The sequence below is a fragment of the Archocentrus centrarchus genome, unplaced genomic scaffold, assembly GCF_007364275.1.
Source record: "Archocentrus centrarchus isolate MPI-CPG fArcCen1 unplaced genomic scaffold, fArcCen1 scaffold_45_ctg1, whole genome shotgun sequence".
NCBI classification, from domain to species: Eukaryota; Metazoa; Chordata; class Actinopteri; order Cichliformes; family Cichlidae; genus Archocentrus; species Archocentrus centrarchus.
Window position 1 is genome coordinate 1527920 of NW_022060271.1, and position 13284 is coordinate 1541203.

The 13284-nt window shown below is 45.8% G+C and overlaps 2 protein-coding genes across 2 annotated transcripts; both read left to right on the forward strand.

The window, feature by feature from the left end:
- Positions 1-1062: 1062 nt before the first annotated feature.
- Positions 1063-4561, forward strand: LOC115777192 (zinc finger protein 239-like). Its single transcript, XM_030725028.1, has 2 exons — positions 1063-1143; positions 3780-4561. The coding sequence occupies exons 1-2, from the start codon at positions 1078-1080 to the stop codon at positions 4527-4529; spliced, it is 816 nt and encodes a 271-aa protein (XP_030580888.1). The 5' UTR covers positions 1063-1077; the 3' UTR covers positions 4530-4561.
- A 4467-nt stretch (positions 4562-9028) lies between these two features.
- ift46 (intraflagellar transport 46 homolog (Chlamydomonas)) lies at positions 9029-12827 on the forward strand. The gene is made up of 6 exons (XM_030725026.1): positions 9029-9123; positions 9313-9456; positions 10177-10478; positions 11745-11838; positions 11916-12047; positions 12134-12827. Exons 2-6 carry the CDS (start codon positions 9328-9330, stop codon positions 12485-12487), a joined length of 1011 nt encoding a protein of 336 aa, XP_030580886.1. The 5' UTR covers positions 9029-9123; positions 9313-9327; the 3' UTR covers positions 12488-12827.
- The last annotated feature ends 457 nt before the right edge of the window (positions 12828-13284 follow it).

Here is a 13284-nt window from a genome sequence, read left to right on the forward strand (position 1 = left end):
CTTCTGTTTGAATGCAGGAGGTCCAGAGCTCCACTGTCCCTGTTCTGCAGTCCACATCCTGCTGGAAGGCTGGCAGAGTGGAGTCCACACTGACATGGTTAAAATCACCAGTGATGGTGATGAAAGCCTCGGGGTGACAGTCACATGTATGATGTCACACAGTACCGCCATCAGCTGATGGCGGTACGTAAACACGTACCAAAACACAAAGTATTTATTTATCACCTCAGGCGGGAAAGTAGATGGACTCGTTCCTGAATTAGCACTTTGATAATGAGCACTCAAAGCACATTCACCCATTACAAGCACCTCCTTCTACATTATTATCTAACATTCATGTTCCCACAGTTACATCAGACACAGTTACATCCGAGAGCAACTTGGGGCTCAGTATGTGCCCCCCATCCTTCTATCAGCCTGTTACTCTTCTTGAACTACATTTTTATATTTTATATTTTCTTCATGTTGTTTTCATCACCGTTGTATGTGTATAATTTTACATTCATAGTTTAATGGCTCACTGTGCTCCTCATCTATCTATCAGACCCATTTCTGTTTGATGCATGAAATATTATCAATATCAAAAATATCAATTGTGAATTACAAAAAGAATGATGCATCATGAAGAGTGAGCTATGAGTGGTGTTTTATAAAATACGGAATATGAACTATGATGAGGTACAGTGGTCAGCCCTGCTGCCTCACACCCACAGGTCCTGGGTTTGAATCCACTATCTCTGTCCTCCTGGTGTCAGCTGAGAGAGGCTGCAGCCCCCTAACCCTGAATATGATGTTAGAAGATGGATGGATGGATGATAATGATGATGATGACTTTTCGGCAGGTTGTATCTAATGACTCTCGGGTGACGTGCCGTTTTTGGAGGTGAGCAAATATCGCGAGATCAGCGTCATTATCAGCTGTGCGGGAAGGGGGGCGGTCTATCCAGCCAGCCAGTCAGAAAGGCGCGCGCTTTTTGACGAGTTCGCGAGAGCGCGCAGGAGCTATTTAAGCTCCAGCTGGTGTCCTGCTCCAGAGCGAGCGCACAGCTGCTGGCCTTCAGCTGGAGGAGCGGACTAATGGAGAACAACCGAGACTCGGAGCGGCGGGCAGCTGGAGCCTCCTCGGCCCCCACCGGAGCGCAGGTCAGTGAGCCGCGGAGCCGCCGGCTTACAGGAAGCGGGCTCTCGGTTTGGATGCGGAAAAGAACGTGTGCGTTTATTAAATGCGGTGTGTGAGTTTCCACCGTTAAGAACAAACCGGGTTAACGGGTTTCCTCACAGCGATCCCTGCTCTCTGTGTTTCAGCCAAATATCATTGATAGATCCTGACTCCAGAGGTCAGTGTGTCCTAACGCACTACTAGTGCTGTGAGATGAAGCTTTCCATTCAGTGATCCCACTGGCCGAAGCTTCACAGTGCTTCATGTGCTCTACTGCGCCATCAGGTGGACAGTCAGTGTGAAACAGGCAGAGTGATTATGCTCAGAGTGGCTGTGGCGGTGTGTGAAGCTTCCAGCAGAATAAATGATGTTCGTGATGCTGATACATAAAAGCTAAACTAATATGGTGTCTGTCTTAATGATTCAGTGGTGGGGTCAAAGGGGAAAGTGGAAACAAATTGGGGAAAGAGTGGTGACGTGATTGTGTTGGGTTCAAAAACCCCCTTTCACAGATGAAGCTGAGGTACTGAGAAAAGCAGCCCCCAGTTTAAAGGAGGTGGGATGTACACTCTTCTTTCCTTCCCAGTAATCTAGGGGGTTCTCCAGTCTTCCAGGGTTTGGGTCACCCAGGCCAATGTGACAGGCTGTCCCATTTATTAATATTATGTGGCGTATTATTAGTATTTTATTACTATGTGCATTAGGAGCGATTGGCTCAAAATGTTCCCTTTCTAGTCCCAACACCAAAAACCTGCTTAAATAGATCACAACAGATGAAAAATCTGATTTATTTCAGTACTTCCATTCAAAAAGTGAAACTTATATATTCATTCATTCATTACACACAGACTGATATATTTCAAATGTTTTTCTTTTAATTTAAATATCATACTCAAAAACATGTAAAGGAACCATAAGATAAGACAAGATTGCTTTATTGTCACTGTACGTTCAGTGAAATTTCTATTACAACCACCTTGTTATTTAAAAAAACGTGTATATACACTATACATAAGCAATAAGTAAAATTTAAGTAAAATATGCAGAATAGTGCAGGAAAGAAGTCATTTCCAGCTTCCCACCTTATCAGGTGGGAGGCTGATAACACCCCCCTACTGGGAACACCCCCCTGCTGTTCCCAGTAGGGGGGTGTTCCCAGCAGGAGTACAGAGGCCAGGGCAGCGTGCTTCCTCCTTCAGCGTCTCTGCGCAGAGCTGCAGCCGGGCTGTAACTTTCATTACTTGTTCTGGGAGCAGAAGCAGGCTGAAGGTTCAGCTCCCCCTCAGGACTCTTTAAATGAAGGTTTTTGTTCTGTGGCACCAAAGAAGAACCTCAGCTGTCAGACACGTATTCACATCCTCTGTTAATTTTACGCAAATATCGATCAGTCTGGTTTTATTTACACAGCATTTTCTCCCAAATGAAACTACGCTGCATGTCCAGCTTGTTTCTTGGTGATTTCAGTGTGCTGGATGGAGGCACTGACAGGATCCACAGCCTCGCTTTTATGGACGTCTGAGTTGATGTTTGGCTGATTCACGTTAGAAAGCACTGCATTGTTTTCTTTCCTTCATGCATTAATTACACCGCAGTTTGTGTTTTTCAGTTATTTATGTCGCTTTGCGGTGCTGACGTGACTCTGCAGCCCTCTTTAGATTCCACTTGTTCTTAACATCACTCACCAAATCCAAGTATTTCCAAAGAGTGGATCATGATCCACTTGGAAGTGTATTTCCTTGTGCTGTGCCAGACATTTGAACTGAGTTGTATATCTGTCTCTTACCATAGCTACACATTCAGACCAGTCCAGGAAACTTCATGCTGGGGGAGCAGCTGTGGTTGGCTCACGTAGGCATGTGGTCAGGCAGTAATTTATGGATTTCTTGATTTGTTTTTACTTTGCTTTTTAACTGGCAGAGCATGCTTTATGTATCAGAAAGTGCCCTGTCACACAACTAACTACATTCAGTGAGAGAGCCAGCTGAGTGATTACGATTAGGAACAAAAAGGAAATCAAAGTTCTGAAATGAGGTGAAATTTTGATAAAACTGAGAGAGAAAAGAATAAATACCAAGACTGTTCAGACCTGGCCTGAAGGTGCCTCTCAACAGCTGCAGGACTGCTTTGAGACAACTGACTGGGACGTCTTCAAGCACCAGGACCTGGAGCAGTACACCTCAGCTGTTCTGGACTACATCAAGTTCTGCACTGACACTGTAACTGTGGACAAGAATATCTATGTTTTTTCGTATAGAAAGCCATGGATGAAAGGAACGGTGCAGAGCTTAACGAATATCACCAGCATGGCTGTTAATTTTCTGGAGTTTACGTTTTAAACATTTATTTTATTCATTGAGTAAAAAATAATCCTCAACAACTAGTACACTTTTTATTATTGTTTCTTGAGGCACCTGGAAGGACTGCACTTTTAATCTCGTTGTGCAACTTGAGGGTAAAATGAAAAAGATTTTATTCTATTCTGATGTTTTCTGTTTTCCGTCATTCAGTGTTTGTTCTACTGCTAATGTGAGATTTGGTAAATGCAGAGCAACGTAAAGCAACACAAATGCTTATTTTATGGTTTCTCTCTGGAATCTAACACCATCTCTCATGTATACAGAAACCGAAGGAAAAGACTGGACTTGGGCTTCACCGGTGCCAGGACTGCAGCAAGACCTTCAAATCAAAACACAACTTAAAGCTTCACCACAGAATTCACACAGGAGAGAAACCGCACAGCTGTGAACAGTGCGGCGCAGCTTTCAATACTTCAGCTGCTCTAGAAATCCACCAGCGCATCCACACCGGAGAGAAACCCTACAGCTGTGACCAGTGTGGAGCAGCCTTTGCCCTTTCAAACACACTGAAAAATCACCTCCGAATTCACACTGGAGAGAAACCCTATGCTTGTGAAGAATGTGGGAAACGGTTTACAGAGTCAGGCACGCTAAGAGCCCATCAGCGACTTCATACCGGAGAGAAACCATACAGCTGTGACCTGTGTGGCAAAACCTTTGCACAGCTGAACAGCATGAAATCCCACCGGCGTAGCCACACTGGAGAGAAACCATACTGGTGTGACAAGTGCAAAAAATGTTTCTCACAGCATAGCAGTCTGCAACTTCACCTACGGAGTCACACAGGGGAGAGGCCATTCTGGTGTGAAACGTGTGGGAAAACATTTGTTTGTCAGTCAAACCTAAAAGGCCATCTGCGTTCCCACACTGGGTACCCCTGCAAACGCTGTGGGGAGCTGTTCACTGACCGAAGTCTTCTCTATAATCACAACCTTGGTCACAGGTGGCGAGAGAAACAGTTAAAGAGAGCAATGAAAATTAGAGCTGAGAGTGGAAAGCAACCGGATGTATAGAAGTTTTCTTTTTTTTTTTTTTCTTTTAACCCCCCCCCTTGGTAAAGTTAAGTGCCTGAGGACAGGCAGACTTGAGTCTTGATTAGACTGCTGACAGCTAAGGACTCATTCCTGTTAGATTGCTCTGAAGTCCGCTGCCCGGAGCGCATGTGTAGTTGATGCATTTTAGCATAAATTCTCCAGACAAGAACAAGGATGTGGACAGCTGCACGGACTTTCCCGCTCACTCTGAAATTTACATCGCTCCGACCCGAGCAGACTTGGGCTTGAAATGCAACCTCAGCAAGAGGCGTTCATGATACTGGCCCATTCAAGTGTCATTAAAACCAGTTTCTTACAGAATGTTTTTCGAAACAGTCGAGCTAAGAATGAAGCTGTTTCCATTCAGACACTTTCAAGAGTATTTTGTGGACGCACAAATCCCCGTGCGTTGTGTCAGGAAGGACATGAATCCACACACTGTGGTGAATTAGGGAGAAGACTGAAGTAGCTCCAAAATCTAACCCTAACCCAACTCCACTGGCTGAAATGCAGCTTTTAATTTTATAACATTTTATTAAATTTACTTCAATTTTTTTTTTTTTTTTAAAGTTCTAGTGTTTTTCAAATGAGTTTCATCTTAAATTTTAGTATACATACTTGCATAAAACCAGGAAAGCATGAGAAACTCAAACACTAAACACAAACCATCAACCCTGTGGAAACAAAAGCATTAAGAATTGAGACTGATATAAACCAGTCTTAATTCATCATCATGAAGAGTTCAGACTGACTCATCTTCATTTGAGTCATTAGGATCTTTTCAACAGATAAAGATCTCTGATTTATTGATAATATAACATCAGGCTCTGGGATGTTTTGGCTTTAGCTTGTTCTGATCATTTTTACTGCACTTATGGTTTTAATCTTTTTTTTTTTCTCTTATTTCTGTGTCTTTTAGTCTTTTTATTTCTTACTGTTGAGTTTTTATTGGTGTTAACTGTTTCAGTCTCGTTTACAGTAAGTGTGAGTTATTTTTAAATCTGTGGATGCTCATGTTTTGTATTCCCACCTGGAATACGATGAATAAATAAAGGTTTGATTCTGACATTCAAACTGGCTCCTGTGGTAAAAATGAACGTCCAGGTGGCCAAAACACTCCTGAAACAGCAGCATCGTTGGCAGAACTTCACTTTCTCGGCAGGTGCACTGAGAGCAAGGTGAGGAGGGCGGAGCTCCAGCCACACTTGAAGAGTTGTGTGATTCGGTCAGCAGAAGACCTTCATCAGGGTCGTCCAACGCTTCAGTGTGCTGCCTCAGGTCGGTAACATCAGCCTGGTGCTGCTGAGTGCAGTCAGTATGTCAGCGCTGCCTATGCTGTGAATACAAATAAAGCAGAGCAGTAATCAATCATATCAATAGCAGCGTTGCAGTTTCTGATCAGCAGCTGCAGCCAAAGGTCAGTGGGATGTTTATGAGCCTCTTCTAATGACTCTCATGCAGTAACAGTGCTGACAGTCCTTCATAGACACAAAGACTGTCCCATCAGACCTTTCAGGCTCTGCCCTGGTGGTGGACTCCTTCCTGTGCACCAAACAGCACAAAGAACAGAGCGAGGTCAGGAAGTACAAGTGATATTTCCCAGCATGCTCCCCCCCCCCTACTTTCAGGGTGCCCAAGCGTTTTCTCAGTGAACAGGACTGATAACAGAGCAGTAATGAAGATGCTGCCGCAGTTTAACGTGGAGTCTTCAAAGAAAACTCTTCCTCCTGTGAACACCACTGAAACCTTTAGCAGGTGATTTGGGAAGATCGACAGACGGATCGGGCCTGTGTCTGCAGTGATGATGATGCTGCACTGGTCTGTGGTGAAGAGGGAGCAGAAGAACAAACAGACTCAAGAACAGTTTCTTCGCCAGAGCAGTCACCACCCTGAACTCACACACTCACCCACCGTAACTGTGCAACACCCACATCTCTGTGCAATATTATATTATTCATACTGAACAATATCTAACATTCCTATATTGTGTAATATCCAGTATTCATTCACTAGTGCAATATTCATCATCTCCATTATTATATATATACACGCATTTACTTTCTTACAATGTACAGATGCACCAATGTAGGTATGTATGTATATATTTTTATACATTCTATTTTTTGTATATTTTACACATTGTTTATTTTCTGTATATCTCTTGATCATATTGATTATACTAGATTATAATATTTTTATAATATTTTTATTTTCATTTTAGAGAGTTTGATTTTCTGTTACATGGCACTGAACAGGAGTGGCCCTCCAATCTCATTGTACATCCTGTATAATGACAATAAAGGCATTCTATTCTATTCTAAGCTGTTGATTTACCGCTCTACCTGCCTCCCTACCCTCACCTATGATCACAAACTTTGGGTAGTGACCAAAAGAATGAGATCACAAACAACAGAAATGAGCTTCCTCTGAAGGGTGGCTGGCCTCTCTTACAGATAAGGTGAAGAACGCAGTCATTTGGGAGGTGCTCAGAGTAGAGCTGCTGCTCCTCCACATCCAGAGGAACCAGTTGAGGTGGTTCAAGCATCTGATTAGGATGCCTCTTGGGTGAGGTGTTCTGGGCACCAGGAGGAGGCCCCGGGGCAGACCCAGGACACGCTGGAGAGATTATATCTCTCGGCTGTCCTGGAAACGCTTGAACTCAAGATAACTGAGTCAAAATGAGGTCAGAACATAATTACAGTGTAAGGAAGTTTGCAGTGAGTTAGATATGTGTCCAGAATGTTTTCTCCCAAATGTAATGAGGCTAAAATGCACCTGACAGAGAGAATAACTCACAGCTAAACTTACCATGAAGCAGACAGGATTAAAATAACAGACACAAATGTAAGGAGCTCTTTATCTCCAAGGACCACAGGAGCCTTTCCCTCTCAGGTACACAGAAACCATCCAATAAAACTCAGATAGCTCCACTTGGAGAGGCTGGAGCCACAGAAACAGCTGGGACAGCCTTGTTTGTGTGTACTCTGTTATTTAGAGTGGATTTCAGTCATGTTCTCCAGACAGAAGTGTGACTATGACCTCTACAGGTCCTCCATGTAACAGCTGTAACGGTGCGCTGCTCACAAAGAACCCAAACTGTGACTGAGTGGGACTAAACGAGCTTTACTGAGCATGCTCAGTGCTCCCTTTCAGGACGTGGTGTGTGCAAATAATAAAGATGTTTTCATGCATCACATCACATTTCAGGAATGTGATGCATATTCCTCACAATGATGATTTTTAACAACAGAGTGATTTTTTTCCCCCCTTTTTAAAGTTTTGGTAAGTTTATATATTTATTTTTATGTTTATTTGTTAGTTTCAGTCATTAATTTTTTTGTGCAGAGCCTCCGTTCAGCTACAGCAAAGAGATATGATTTTATTCCTAAAATCAGACCCTGATTCTTCACAGGAGGCTTACAGCATGGAGAGGTGACCCAGGTCAGATGATGATGTCATAAAGCTGGAGGAAATCATCATCATCATCATCATCATCCTGCCCATTAAATATTGATGACACACAGCCCCGTCTGCTGCTCAGCATCACTCAGTGACAGATGCTCCACAGGCTGGTGTTCCTGCCCTCCACCCTGCTTTCCTCACCGCTGCACGACTGATTGTATCCCTGGATAAGCTGCTCTTGGCCCACACACTGATCCTCCCTCCTCTCGGTCTCCTCCTCCTGCTCCACCCTTGTTGTATTCAGCAAATGTCCTCCCTCTGTCCCCGAGTCCACCTAGGCTGCCTCACCCATCTTACTGTCGTAAGGAAATGGGAAAAGAAGCAGATGCTGCTGCTGCTGCGCTTTTATATGGAACAATGTCAACATCACACACAGAACAAAATCATTATTCTTTGAAAATTGGTTCAGAAACAGCTGTTTAATCCTGAAGGGCTTTTATATTCTAATGGGAATTTTGTACAGAAATACAGCGTTCCTGTCTCCCAAAAGGAGCACAGTATGGTAATAAATGCTCTGTCATCTGGCATCATATCTCTGTCAGGATGCAGTACAGATCTGTGTGACTCTGTTACTTTTAATAACTTTAATGTCACACATGAAGGCGTCTTCATCTTGGACAAAAAGTTCAACAACACCTTCATCAGGAAGTCTCTCAGTCCCAGATCAGGAACAGCAGACAAATGTTCTTTTTGTAACTACATGGTAGAAACTAGAACATGTATTTGTTCACTGTGTGCATGTGACTCTGTTTTGGAAAGATTTCCAGGTAGATCTGAAAACATACTTTAGTACAGAAGTTGTATTCAGAGAGCATGACATATTATTACTCTTTTACAATTTTATATATATATATGTGTGTGTGTGTGTGTGTGTGTGTGTGTGTGTGTTTATCGACTTGGCTGTATATGTATATTTTGTAATGTTAATATTGTTTACAGAATAACTATTGTAAATCTTTAACTCAAAGTTTAATAAAATAATAAAATGCAGCTCCTCCCATTCTGACTACACTACCCATGATGCCCCGCGTGTCCCGTTGCCAGGATACGTAAAAGTCCACAAAGGCCAGCTGGACGCCGATAAGCGAGTTTGGTTGAAGTCAGAGGAAAGGTGAGACATTTAACACACGTGCGGGCTTCAGTGCGGCTCTGCGGCAGGTCAGAGTCTCTGCAGGCCGAGTGTGTGCAGTCTGAGGCGGGCTGCTCCGCTTAAACTCGCCCGTGTGCCGCTTCTTGTTAGCTGCTAGGTGGCTAATGCTACCGTAAACTGGCTCTGATGGAGGTCTGAATGTGTCCGCAGATCCGCCGGGCTCCCATGGAGCGGAGTGACCGGGAGAGAGGAGGCCAGCTGCTGAGGAATCAGCCATACGACGAGAGCCTGGAGGTGGCGGACGCCGAGGATATACCGAGCGTGTACAGCCCGACTCCCCGCAGCCAGACCCAGGTACCGTCCGCAGGCCCGCTCCGGGCACAGAGCTCCGGTTTGACCGGTGATCGTGGTGCCTGCTGGTGTTTCTTCACATCTTAAACTCATGGGAAAGGTCTCCAGATGATCTGGGAGACCTGTGGTAATCAAACCTGACCTTTCAAATGTAAAAAAAACCTAAAACTAGTGATGTTAATCTGCGAGCATCGTTTTTGAATCATTTTAAACAGCCAGGAGCTTTTTTTTTTAATCATAACTTTGAACACTGCACTCTGGATTTATTCTCCATGATGAAACTCCCAGCATGCTCAGTTCAGTTCAGTTCACTTTTATTTATATAGCACCAAATCACAACAAACAGTCGCCTGAAGGCGCTTTGTATTGTGGGTAAAGACCCTACAATAATACAGAGGAAACCCAGCAGTCAGCCGTATGAGCAGCACTTGGTGACACTGCTGAGCCGGCTGATCAAAGGAGCTTTGAGCCACTGCAGTGCAGTACCTTTAATATCTGTGGCATGCTCTAATCTCTTGGTTATGACCACACTGCCCATGATGGTTATCAATAATTTTTTCTCTAATGTCTAAAATGTTATTTGTAAAGAAATCCATGAAGTCACTACTAGTTAAAGTGTAAGGAATACTGGGCTCTACAGAGCTCTGACTCTTTGTCAGCCTGGCTGCAGCGCCCCCACCTGGGCTCAGTTCACACGATCCACTTTTGCTTCCTCACCTTTAGGCGGAGCTGAGGAGGAGCAGCAGGAGGGTTCGCAGCCTGATGTCGGCCCACAGCAGCAGCGACGAGTTCGATGAGGACCGTGGGAGGCCCAGGGAACCCGCGGGCAGGCAGGCGGAGGACGAGGAGGATGAAGAAGAGGACGAGGATGACGATGATGATGACGACGATGATGACTCTGAAGAGGATGAATCCGAGGAGGACGGAAAGTCCCACAAGGCGCCGGAAGGCCTGTACAATCCTGCCGACTACGCCAACCTGCCCGTCAGCACGGATATCAAAGAGCTGTTCCAGTACATCACACGGTGAGCGGGGATCTGTCCGTATACGGCCGGGAACCTGGTGATAGGTGGTAGTTTACACTGCAGCTGAGGCTGAAGGCTTTCTTTGGAGACCGCCCACCAAAACGCTGGATTTTATTTATGGCTTTGAGCGGCTGTGCAGCAGATTGGAGCGCTTGTGTCAGCAAACAGAAAAACAGGAAACAGGTGAAGGAAAACTGACAGGGATGAGGAAAAAAAATGTCTTTTTGTCCTATTATAAATAAAAACCCTTCATCAAAGGCGTCCTCCATGAGAAGAGCCCAGCCTCAGTGCAGAACCTCTGTGAGCATGAATGGAGTCAGAGCTGCCCTGTTGCAGCAGGGAGTCTGCTTCCAGAGCGGGCCCATAAACATGGAAACTAGGAAACTGCAGCGCTCTCTTTTTCACTTTTAATGCCAAACTCAGACGTGCCGACGCTCCCATTTTCCACACTTTTTCCAGCATTTTAAGACCGTCTCCCGGTGCCCGTTTCTCTGGGAAAGCTCCCTCCATTTGCATGACCCTCAAATCACAGCAGGCGTCTCAAAGCACTTCATACTGTTAATCTGGAAGGTTTCTGTCTGCTGCCAGGTTCTCTATGAAATACACAAACACACACACTAAATACAGTTACAGATGCACTAGGGCTGGGCAATATGGACCAAAAGTAATATCGATATGTTTCAGCTGAAGTTCAATATACGATATAGATCTCGATACATTTTCTTCCCAAAGGGTATAAAAAAAAGGCACTTCAGAGTCAAAGCTCCGTGTCCCAAATGTCACACAGACATTTTCATTAACATTCAGCTGTAGATGTACATGAGAAATTACTCAAAAATGTGAGTAGGTGGGTGTGGTCTCGAGTGTGCACGTGACTGTCTGCCTGCACTGCTGGGTGCAAGTGTGTGAAGTGGACCGGCTCGTAGTGGGTCATATAGGAGGCTGACCGGGCGGTCGCTGGAAATCGTCTGATGCCGCTGAGTGGCCAACAACTCGGTGCATCTCTGTTTTATCACACCTGGCAGCTCACAGAAACCCGCCCTGATAAGTTACTCATGGCTGACCTGGTCAGTCCAGCACAGCTGTCGTTTCTTGCAGTTTCATTTTTAATATGCATAATGTTCCTTTAATAAAGTCCTGGCATAAAGGAGGAAAGGCTTTGTGGGAGTCACATGATCATCTTCTGATTAGAGAAGTTTAAAGACCCTCCAGTAAAGCCCCCCCCCCCCCCCCCCCCCCCCCGACCCTCTGTCCTCTGTCCCACAGCTACACCCCCGAGTCCATCGAGCTGGACCACAACCTGAAGCCGTTCATCCCGGACTTCATCCCTGCGGTGGGAGACATCGACGCCTTCCTCAAGGTTCAAACACACCCATACTGATAGCACAGAAACCATGACCTCTGACCTAAGAGTGACCTCACGGTGTCACCCCACAGGTGCCGAGGCCCGACGGCAAAGCGGACAACCTGGGGCTGCTGGTTCTGGACGAGCCCAGCGTGAAGCAGTCGGACCCCACAGTGCTGTCGCTGTGGCTGTCGGAGGAGACCAAGCAGCACGGAGCCACTGAGGTGCACACACACCTGTACACACACACACACACATATGAATCAGTGTTACCATCAGGGAGTGATCTGTTGTCTTTTCCCTCCTGCAGCTGAAGAAGGTGACGAGTGTAGCCAATCCTCAGAGCAGCCCGCGGGTGTTGGACAGCTGGGTGGAGAGCATCAGCGCCCTGCACCGCTCCAAGCCTCCGGCCAGCGTCCAGTACGGCCGCCCGATGCCCGACATCGACAGCCTGATGCAGGAGTGGCCGGCCGAGCTGGAGGAGCAGCTGGGTCGCCTGCAGCTGCCGTCCGCCCGCCTCAACTGCGACCTCCCGCAGTACGTCGACATCATCTGCGGCCTGCTCGACATCCCCGTCTACAACAACCGCATCCAGTCGCTGCACCTGCTCTTCAGCCTCTACCTGGGGTTCAGAGACTCGCAGCACTTCATACGCAGAGCGTAGACAGGAAGCACGACGTCTGGCAGAGTCACTGAAGTCTGCTGAAGAAGTGAAAACTGGCTCCAGATGTGCCTGATGTTCTGCTCGTGTCTGACTCCTGTTAGAGGTTAAAACTTGTTTTATACCTGAGAAACTGTCGTTCTGGTCCTGTTCTTCACTCCCTCTGTTTGCTCTCCAAAATAAAAGTCTGTCTTCCAGGTGGGTTCACTCAGCTCCCATCTTGAAGCTTTATCTAAACTAAGTTTGCTTTCAGTGCTCACAGGGACAGAGAAACTACAGAGTCTGACTCAAACTCTTCAAGTTTGCCCCAGAATACCAATAAAAGCTTCTTTTTCTGCTGGAAGTTAAACTTGTGCCTCCATGTTTGGCTCTGATCATCCTCCTCCTGCTGTGTGAAATGTATCTTTAAATATCAGTGTCACGTCAGGTGTCAGTAAATATGTAATGTTAGGCAGTCTGAGCATTCAGAGATGATAGCTCAGGGATGGCTCTGAGCTGAGGCTGGGAGAACTCCCAGCAGCCACTGCAGGGTGACACAGACACATTTACTCCCCCGGCCCACAGGCAGAGTGGGCTGCTCAGCCTGTGTGAACATGAGGTCGAGGGTGGATGCAGAGATAACACGCTCAGATACACCTCACTGGATGCTGTGGGTGTTTGTTTTTGTCCACTGAACGCAGTGATCTTCACATCTGAAAATCCCTGAAGAACATCTGCAGAGGTGTCCACAGACTTCTGACAAAACCATCTGTTACACAGAGGTGGTGACGTCATAATGTGAAGGAAGCTTTATGGAGTCA

Coding starts and splice junctions, on each gene's coding strand:
- LOC115777192 (XM_030725028.1), top strand. CDS start 1,078: ATGGAGAACAACCGAGACTCGGAGCGGCGGGCAGCTGGAGCCTCCTCG. Junction 1,144..3,779: donor CGGCCCCCACCGGAGCGCAG/GTCAGTGAGCCG, acceptor TCATGTATACAG/AAACCGAAGGAAAAGACTGG.
- ift46 (XM_030725026.1), top strand. CDS start 9,328: ATGGAGCGGAGTGACCGGGAGAGAGGAGGCCAGCTGCTGAGGAATCAG. Junction 9,457..10,176: donor CTCCCCGCAGCCAGACCCAG/GTACCGTCCGCA, acceptor CCTCACCTTTAG/GCGGAGCTGAGGAGGAGCAG. Junction 11,839..11,915: donor ACATCGACGCCTTCCTCAAG/GTTCAAACACAC, acceptor GTCACCCCACAG/GTGCCGAGGCCCGACGGCAA.